At 34.8% G+C, this 10,311-nt stretch overlaps 1 protein-coding gene across 1 annotated transcript; it reads left to right on the forward strand.

Annotated features, from left to right (window-relative positions):
* Window positions 1–105: 105 nt before the first annotated feature.
* On the forward strand, window positions 106–9,136 carry LOC145624681 (uncharacterized). Its single transcript, XM_081677769.1, has 9 exons — window positions 106–263; window positions 378–477; window positions 1,057–1,237; window positions 3,640–3,712; window positions 3,806–3,985; window positions 7,144–7,241; window positions 7,399–7,487; window positions 7,575–7,748; window positions 8,814–9,136. The coding sequence occupies exons 1-9, from the start codon at window positions 221–223 to the stop codon at window positions 8,983–8,985; spliced, it is 1,110 nt and encodes a 369-aa protein (XP_081533895.1). The 5' UTR covers window positions 106–220; the 3' UTR covers window positions 8,986–9,136.
* Window positions 9,137–10,311: the final 1,175 nt, after the last annotated feature.

Consider the following 10,311-nt stretch of genomic DNA (forward strand, 5'->3'; position numbering starts at 1 on the left):
ATTCATAAAAGACGGTCAAAGGAGAGATGATGAATAGTGTAAAAAAAACAGTAAAAGTGAAAGTGAGTCAAGTAAAAAAGAACGGAGGATTTAACTCTTTTGGGTTTGCAAAGGTAACCATAGTTAGAGAAGGGGATTTAACTCTTTGTTAATTCATCCAATTACTTTCTCTGTCCAACTCCGACAGCAAGCTGTTAACGTAGAGAAAGATTGAAGCACTATGACCACCGTCGTTCCCAAAGTTGCCGTCATTGGCAGTGGCAGTAAGTTCCGTCGTTTCACCCTAATTTTTTTATGAAATCAATCTCTGATATCTGCAATTATCAGTAATTATACCATTTTCCTGATTACATTTTTCAATTTTGGGTGATTAATAGTTTCAGGAGCAGTATGTGCTTCAACTCTTGCTAAAAATGGAATGGCAGTTACTATTTTTGATTTCGGTAGAGGTCCTGGCGGCCGTATGTCTCAAAGGAGGTACTATATTATAGGTTTTCATTTATGCGTGTTGAATTACAATCAATTAAATAATAGTTACTCGTACATCGGATCGGATTAGTTTACTTTAGTTTAGTTGTTCGTCACTTAATCACATGTCTTCTTCTTTTGAATGATTTTACATTGGATTTATTTGAATATTTGATACTTGATCACATGTTGGTCCATTAAAAAAAGTCGTAGGAATTGTTGTTAGCGGCCTATCTCAACCAAAAGGTTAAGCTAATGGTTGAGGCGTAAGAATTATACTCTATCACGCCCCATTACAGGGGATGAGCGTGGGCCCTCCTCATACCTTGCAGTTAATATTCCACTTGAAAGTGGAGGGTGGATGAGATTCGAACCGTGACCTTTGTTTTCAGCTAGGTATATGCTGTGTCATAGTAGATATAAACTTTTATGCATAGATACAACCTCTATTATGGTTCTCCACTATTTTGTGCTATTGGTTTTAAAGCTAATTTCGTTTTTTTTTTTTTTTTTTTTCCCGTAAATTCTATATTCTTTAATTGTTAATTTATTGATATTTTCTACCAATCTTAATATGTGATATCATAGGGAAACTACCAAGGAGGGGATGGACTTGTTCTTTGACCACGGTGCTCCTTACTTTACTGTTTCAAAATCTGTTGTTTTGGATGTTGTCCTGGAGTGGGAGTCAAGAGGTCTAGTTGCAGAGTGGAAAGAAACATTTGGATCTTTTGATTGCATCTCCAAGAGATTTACTGATTCTGAGGAGGTTAGTTTCTACGTTGCAATTTGAGCAGGTTTTCATAGTATAAAATGATTTGTTTTGAATTGTTGATGCAAGTCCCATAGTCTCTTCCTTTACCCCCCACCCCCTCTTTTTTTGCATGCATACACTCGCACACTCTTACAGTGTGGTTGGTTATAGAAAAAGGAAAGAAAAGAGGGGGGGGGGGGGGGGGGGGGAGGAAAAGAGGAGGGGAGGGAAGGGAAGAATGGTGAGTGATGCTTCCAAATCTCTCCATTGTTGGAGGGATCAATTTCCTACAATTTAATTTAATCTCTCTATTCCCCCCCCCCCCCCCTCAATTCCCTTCCTTCATTTGTTATCCAAATGAAAGAAATTCAATTTCTTTATTTCCCTTCCCTTCCTTTCTCTCCATTTCCTTCAATCTAAACACACCGTTACTGTCATTAAGAAGGTGAAGTTGGGCTTTAAATTTACTTAGCAATTTATCGATGACATTGAGGCATTCATGCAAAATTGCAAAAGAGTGGTGTACTAGGTGCACTCGGGAATTCTCTCTAAAATCACAAACTCACAACTTCTATGGTATAATAAAATTAGACTGTGAGAAATTTTAGGAGGAAATTGGTATATAAAGAGCTGAGACTGGATAAATTCTTAAGGCACATGATAAACGTCTTCCCTATGTTACTCCAACACATATTTGGTTTTGGAGGATCCAACACAGTGACACACTACTTCAAAACTTTGGCCGACACTTCAACACATTCAAAAGAGTGTCTTGACCAATTTTTCGGCTACCATATGAAGTGTTCGTAAATTTTCTTCCTACATTTTATAATTTTAATAGGTGATGAAAGGAAGGTGGTGCATGATGGAAGTTGATAGGAATGTGTTAAGGAAGGTTGAAGGAATCGTGAATAAGGGGGAAAATGGAAGTAATGAGCCCCATTAACGGATTCTATGACGGAATACGTTAAGTGGTGGTGAAATCCAAATTTTATATTTTTTTTATTTTTTTAATTCTATGTCGTGTTAATTTAATTTTTTTTAATGGTGTTAAAAACAAATTTGGTCTTTTTAAATTTAATTATTTATTTGTTTATCCCTCTTTCAAAAAACACTCCCTTGTGATTTGATCAACTAGCATTCACACCAATGCTGTTATAGGAAACTTTCTTGGGTCCATTCCTTGGATCCTTTAGCTTTATGCATTACGCTAGGCAAGCTCACACAATTTTTCATGGCTGAAGATTCGTGGCCCATACTGTGTCTGTACTTTTGATTCATCTCCCGGATTAGTGTCCCTTGTTTGAAAGATTCAATTAAATCTGATAACACTAAGACATGCTAGGATGGAGCAGAAACATAACAGAACATTAAACATTTAACTGGTTAATTTCAGTGAAACCAACTAAAATTTTGTGTCTTTCAACTCATCAACTTTAATGTTAAGAGCAAGCTGTTTCTCTTGAACAATCTTTAAATTGATGTGCATTAACAGTGGTTCATGACCATCACATGAAAGTTACTGCAGTTAGAGGATGTAATTTCATGCTAGGGGTTGCTATATACTAGGATGAAAGCCTTCAAATCAAACCCTTGTTTTTTTTTTTTTTTTTTTTTAATTATTTTTTTTTTATTTAAACATGATTTAATCAACTTTTAACCTTACTTTCACACCAACACTGTATAGGTACACTTTGATCAAAATATTGAATTTTAGGAACTTTTTTTGGCCATTAAGCAGTGTTACGCACCTCAGAAATTAATATTGTGGCAACTTTTTTGATTTACATAAAAATATGTCATAATTCATGGTTGAAGGAAATGGGTAACACACTGTATTTTAGAAAATGCCAATGAATCATCTTTATATCACTTGTATGTTACTTTGATGGTGTCTGTGCTGAGTAGTAAATAAGAGAATCCTCAAACAAATACATCCTTAAAAAATTTAAATCAATTCAGGAAGATAAATTATCATTGAACATTAAAATACCAAAAATTGGGCTATACTTGTAAGTAGAACTTAAATGCAATGTTTCAGATAGTAGAAATCTGAATAGCTTTATACACAGCCCTATTTTCCAATTTGTTGAAGCTAGAAGTTACTTTCAAGCTACCTCTGATTTTTTCCAGTGATGATAAGGTGCTGTGATTGGAACAAGAACATAGAGATCAAGAGACTTAGGGCCTTGGAAGGATGCAGGTTTCATGTATCTTTTTTTTTTTTTTTCCAGAGGATGCTGGTTACATATATTTCGGGGCATGGTGGAAACTTCTTATATCTTATAATAAGATTTGCCTTTTTCTTACATTCTTAATCTTTTATGTGTACTTCAATCATCTTTTATTTATTTTATTTTATTTTTTATAACCGAAATATGCCAGTGATTTATAAATGCTCTGAACAAATTATTCAGGAATCACTGGGCAAGAAATATGTAGGCATTCCAGGCATGAATTCAATATGCAGAGCATTATGCAATGAGCCTGGTATTGGGTTTTATTTATATAATTTAATTATGGATTATATATTGACTATATTGTTTTTCTTTTCTCATTCTCAAACTCAACCTCTTTATATAGGCATTGAAAGCAAATTTGGCATTGGTGTGGCAAAGATAGAATGGCTAATGAATCAGAAATTATGGTCATTAACCAGCGTAGATGGAATGTTTCTTGGTCATTTTGGTGGTTTGGTTGCCACAGACAAGCTTCTTGCTTCTTCTGGGTTCAGTAACTTAACTGGACATCCTCCACCTCTTGGTATATTGGCTTTATCCTATTAATTTTGATATTACTTCTAGCATACGTATATGAAATAGGTGGTGTTGTTTTATTTGTATGAAACACTAAAGTGGAGAAAGCAATGAAGAAGATAAATAAAACACCCAAGAATTTATGTGGTTTGGTCAACGCCACAATACCACCTAGTCCAGGGGAGTTAGGAGCTTTTCTTCACTCTAATGGACAAAGCAAGAGGAATATACAAGGAGTCTTTCTAATGGTTTAATTAACCAAAGTCTCCATTGTTTCAATTTATAACATAAGGAACCCCTAAAAGCTCTTTAATTACTCCCCAGGAAAAACACTAACATGTGTCATTAACAAACCATAAATATGGCTACTAATTATTAAAAAAAAAAAAAATGTTAAGCAATGCAAAGAAAATATGTGTAACGAATCTCGAGCAGCCAGGCCACATGTGTGGAGGAGCAGTATGAACCATGTGCGGATGCAACACTGTGTCCTCCACGCATGGAAGTGGCATGGTCTTCTTGCGAACGTTCCAAAGCATAAGAAACTTTTGATAGAGACAAGCAATGGAGGCACATAAGTTATTGCTTGTCACGTGGATGTGCTCCTTTGGCTTTCGCGGCCACGCAAAGTTCTGTTTCCCATTGTCGAAAAGACGTTTCGTGACAGTCACACTGGCGAGCGTGGACGTGCTCTCCTTCCAGTGGATTCGAGACACACATAGCATATATATTCGGTTCTGTATGATAAAATAAGCTCGTCAAGGTCAATTAAAAACTATCTCTGTTATACTGGGATAAGGCAGTTAGTGTGCATTTAAAAGAGCCCTTTTTAACGTCAAGGTCTGCAGTCTATATAAAAATATATTTTAATAATGATGTTTATATCTTTGGCTATTGCTCGTCACATGGAATGTTGTTAATTAGGTGAACTAGTAGTAGTGGACTGGCCTTGCACTGCTCGCTCAAGCCATCAAAATATCTAGTGGGTATCGCTTTTAGACCAATTATGTTCCTTTTCCTAGCATGTTCATTATTTTTGAGCTTTACATTTTGGTAATTTATTCATTGAATACAACCTAAATGCTTTATCTTTTGGTTTATAGATATATGTTTCAAGGTTAATAATTATAATTTGTTTTTTTACATGTCTGTAGGAAAATCCGTTTTATCTTTTTGTAACAATGACTTTCAAGGGTTTTGTCATTGAATAATTTTGAATCGAAGCATTAGTCTCTAGCCCTTAATGAACATTCATGAAAATATTTCTGTTAAATAAGCATGATTAATGCAATGTATAAGTTCTTCCTCTTCCATGGTTGATGAATTCAAGAATGTAGTTGGATTGCTCTTTTCTTTTACAGATAAGAATTTGGCTGATATGTTTATTGATATCTTGTGTGTTGTCAATTCATCATGCTTAAATTGTAGGACTTTTCAAAATTCTATTTATTTAAAAAAAATTGTTTTAATGAACATGGCTTTATATAAGGGCTATGTAGGCCTTTTTTACTTTCTATTATTCTAAGATACATGTTGTAGCTCTAGTAGCTTCTTGTCTGTTGTCTGTTTGTAAAGTAACAAGAGTTCTTTGTCTTCTGAAAAAGATTTGTCATTGTTTATGTTTTATAAGGAACTGGATTTAGTAATAATTAGAGATATCAGCATATTGCAACCAGATGCAACAGAATGGAGTAATTTATGATTGGCTGTGTTGGCTAGCAGATCCAAACTAGATTTTGGCTTAATTTCTACACACGTTTTCTTGGCAAGCTGAAAATTGTGAAATTGCTGCAAATGAGCAGTAGGTCCACCGTCTACACATGGCATCTGTGAATGTAACATGTTGGTCTCGCTTGTTAAATTAGTCCAATATTTGTTTAAGCAAAAGCATAGTGCAGGACTACATTTTAACAGTTTCTGTTTGAACGGTATTTTGGTGTAAGGACTTCCTAACCTCGGGATAAAAAGGGGGGGGGGGGGTTGAGGAGATATGGCTATGTGTTTGTTGAGAGGAACCAATATTGGTGGTTCTAGTGTTTCATTTGAAGAAAAAGAGAATAAGTCGAAAACACTTAGCGATGGCCTCTTATTTACTTTTGTTGCAGAGGAAAAGGAGGGTCATTATTCAATAGAGATTAGACAACTTTTATTAATGGTTTCTTTTGGTGAAATCATTTTCGATTCTTCTCTAAATATGGCTGGGTGTGGGATTATATTTGGATATGTGATTAATAGATTATTATTTGGAGAATGAGGGTAGGAAATAACTTTATCATCGTGAGAATTCTTTCACATCTAAAAGCAGGATATCCCTAAATGCTGGAGAGATGGTTGTAATATGATGGCTTTTAGGTGACATAGGAATATGAATAATCTCTTGGTCAAACCAAAGTATAGGGATAAGAGCTTGCCATTCTTGGATTCATTCCTCTGCAAGAAGCCTTAGTTTCCCGTGATAGACCAAGGGTGGCAGCCACCACTTAAGGTGTATGCTTGAAGGAAAGGGAGAAAAGAAGCACAAGTCCAACAAGGCCAAAAGGAAGGGGACCAAGTGACCAACAAACAAGAGTCACAGGAGGCAGGGGTAGCAAGAGAGAAGCGGACAAATTTATTTAACACTCCACTATGAAGGGGTGCACCATGAAGCCTGCAATTTGATTCTCTTGACAGTAGGACAAACTCCAATTAATGTTAGGTTTATTTGTGATTGATTGAGTATAAATAGATTAGTAGTATGATAGTAGATGTTATGTGATTTAAATGTTATTTTGCGAGCAAGAGTTGTAGCCTAAAGCTGATGTGAGAGAATAATAGCCTAAAGCTAATAGCCTTTGTAAGATATGCTATTAGTAATTAAAAGACTCAAGCTTTCCACTATTTGTTCTTCTATTTCAATCAGAATTTCAATCTTGAATTGCTATGTCTATTATATTTCCTTTGTTGCTTATGTTGCGTTAGCCTCTTTATCTCTGTGATGAAGTTATTTTATGCACATTTTTTTGAACTGAAAGACATTTATGATTATGAATACCAGTAGAGAAGATGGGATATATGGGAGAGAACAATAGTAAAAACAATTTTGCCCCATTTATACTTCAAGTGGAGTGTTGGTGGCATCCTTGTCATTACGTCATTAATATTTTTGGGTTCTCATTTTCTGTGCAGATATGAATCTGGCACCACAAATAGCATCAAAGATGGAACAAATACCCTTCAGATCTTATTTTGTTCTGATGCTCGCTTTCAGTGAGCCTTTACCCACTGTGAGTTTTCTAAATGTCTTGTACATGTCATTTGAAGTTGTGCTTGGTTGTTAAAGCTCTCAATTTGGCATTGTTCTTGTTATTGGCCCCATCATCTTGTGTTATTTTTTTGCCTGAAATTATATCACCATGTCTTACTTATAATTATTCTTTTCAGATTTGTGTGAAAGGGTTCTCATTTAAAAACTCTGAAGTTTTGAGCTCTGCCTTTTATGACAGCAGTAAGCCAGGCCGTTCTTCAGCTAGGTTTGTGTTCGTCAGATAATTCAACTTGTCTGTGTGATTCTCTCTCTATTAGCTTTCCTGATAGTCTTTTGGTTCCTTGATGCTAAGTGAATGTTGGGTTTTGCATTCCACTGAGGAATACGCTAAGAAAGTGATAGCCGACACTGGGCTTCAAAAGGCTTCTGCTGCAACATTTGCAAGAGTCGCTGAAGAACTTCTGCAGGAATTTCAAAGGACTGGACTATGCACTTCCCAGCCTTATTTCATGAAAGCTCATCGGTGGTAAGTGTCTGAGTGATCCCTTCTACTTCCACCGTTTTTATTATTATTATACCATATAGGTTGGATTACTATAAAACAATGACCTTCACTATAAAAATTCAATCTACAATATCAAATTGTTAATTTTGCTGGATTTTTTTTTTTTTTTTGCTGAGCTTAATAGGTTTTGATTGTTTTCCTAAGATGTGAATCTATATCATTTTGAAGGCAATGCTTTAAGGTCAGCTTAAGGTACAGGACCTAGACAATTTTCTGAGATAAGAAGAACCATTTTAACAGAGTCAGAATTTTAACTTACGACACTGGACATTACCCTGCAACTCTTGTTATGACTCAGCGTCCTTGTGGAATTAATCCTTATAAAATTTGTATAAGTCAAGCTATGTCCATCATGAAGATATTATTCATCTAATGCACACTAGCTAACTAATATTAATACTCTAGCTTCCTAGCTGCAAATATCGGAACCAGATTTTAACATACGAGAGAGAACCTCACTTGTGTTATTTATCTGATTAAGCTAAAGTGGATGAAGTGTGACTTTTTATTTGCCTAGTATACAACTTGTCTTGCTATATTGGTCAGTTTATTTTATCAAAATACGTAGTAAAAGAAAACCATGTAAACTACAGAATATACATGTACTACAAATCATTAAGTCAGAATAATAGAGAAAAATTCTGGTTTATCTCAGTTATACTACCTACCTACCTTCAAATGAGTGGAGTGGATGACTTTTGTAGGCCTTACATGAACATACCTGCTCTTTGCCTTGTATTGCAATGAGAGTAAAATGTGGACTGCTAAAGCACTACTGAGAAAAAACACACCCAAAAAAATGTCCGATTCATCGCAGATCTGCTGCATAGAATTAAAACTTACAGCAATCAGTAGATGCACTTGACATTCCTTGGAACTTCTTATACCAACGTGGATCAAAGGATTTTTCTTAGTTTTCACTACAAATAGTTCAAGTCACTTTGCAGCTAAAATTCCCATAATTCCTTTCAACCTGATGATTCTCTGACTGAAAGATTGTTGTAACCCCTTCAATAATTTCCACAGGGGCAGTGCCTTTCCAGATGCGAGCGTTGCCAAAGAAGAAAAGTGCTTGTGGGATACGAATAAGCCATTAGTTGTTTGTGGCGACTTCTGCGTTAGTCCAAACGTCGAAGGTGCTATTGAGAGTGGCTTGGCTGCAGCTTCAAAGTTTATGACAATGCATAGCTGCATATAGTATTTCAAAAGTGATATCTGTAATTTTTTTTTTGATATCTGTAAATTATTATGCCAGTGTTTTCAATCAATAATACAGAGTGACATAATACTAAAACAGACACCAGAAATGACACATGTCACTTCCTGTTGTCGTTTTTTCCCTCCAAAAACTATTTTCCAAAAATAAGTATATTCTAACTTAATTTTTCCTTTTCTATCTTTTTAATTGACAACTTATTTAAAACAATAAAATTGTTTATGTATAAGATCCTTACAACTAATATTGATATAATTTGCTCAAAATGATTTTTTTCCTAATTTATTACAATCAAATGGATTTCACTTATATTTTTAGTATGAAATTAAAAAAAAAAAAAAAAAAAAAAGAAAGAAAGCTCTACGTCATACTGCGTCAAATTGACTTTAACACAGAAAACTATAACTATAAGTCTAAACTACGGAGTATATAGGAAGTATTATACAGTATTTCTTTTTTTAAAAAAAATCAGCAAAAATAATACTTTCTCTTTTTTTTTTTTTTTAGTTGCAACACTTTTCTTTTCACACTTGTTGATGCATGTTTTCAATCATTAATATCTTTGATTACCAATATGTAAAAATTAATCCCTCTATCCCCGAAAGAATGATCCATTTGAGTTGATTTCGCAGGTATTAAGAAAGTTAAATAAAAAGAAGTAAAAGTATATTGGAAAGATAAATTTACATGGGATTTGTAAAAAAGTAGAGAGAGAAAATAATAAAAGTACATAGAGAAACAAAATTTTATATGGGAAGTTAATTTTGCACAAAAATTATTGCAAATTGGTGGGGATTTTAATGCAAATGGGTTATTCTTTTTGAGACTAAAATTAGGCCAAATGGTTAATCCGAATTGACTTGACCCGACCCACTCTTACCGGACCCAAACCCGACCCGTTTACTCGAATTGATGGCTCTAACCCCAACTACACGATATAATACATAGTACAATACATCAAATACTCCGTATACTAATACACTCGAATATACAAACTCAGTTTTGACGGTTCAGTACTCAACAAGTCAGCAGCAACAATGATTCTCATCAGAGACAGTAGTGGGGCAGTTTTAGGAGCTAGCGCTTTCAATCTCAACACCACCAAGGTTTTCATAACAGAGGCCATGGCTCTTCATAAAGGCATTCTTCTAGCTCTTGAGTGTGGGATCAAAAATATCATAATTGAAGGTGATAATCTTTTAGTCATCAACTCCGTAATGACATCTGGTCAACACCATGGCAAATTAATCATATTATTAAAGAAATTTGTTTACTTCTTAGCAATTTCGATAATTGGAGCATGCGTCA

Source organism: Chenopodium album, chromosome 3, assembly GCF_948465745.1.
Source record: "Chenopodium album chromosome 3, dcCheAlbu1.1, whole genome shotgun sequence".
NCBI lineage: Eukaryota > Viridiplantae > Streptophyta > Magnoliopsida > Caryophyllales > Amaranthaceae > Chenopodium > Chenopodium album.

Coding starts and splice junctions, on each gene's coding strand:
- LOC145624681 (XM_081677769.1), top strand. CDS start 221: ATGACCACCGTCGTTCCCAAAGTTGCCGTCATTGGCAGTGGCA. Junction 1,238..3,639: donor GATTTACTGATTCTGAGGAG/GTTAGTTTCTAC, acceptor CAAATTATTCAG/GAATCACTGGGCAAGAAATA. Junction 7,488..7,574: donor CCAGGCCGTTCTTCAGCTAG/GTTTGTGTTCGT, acceptor CTTGATGCTAAG/TGAATGTTGGGTTTTGCATT.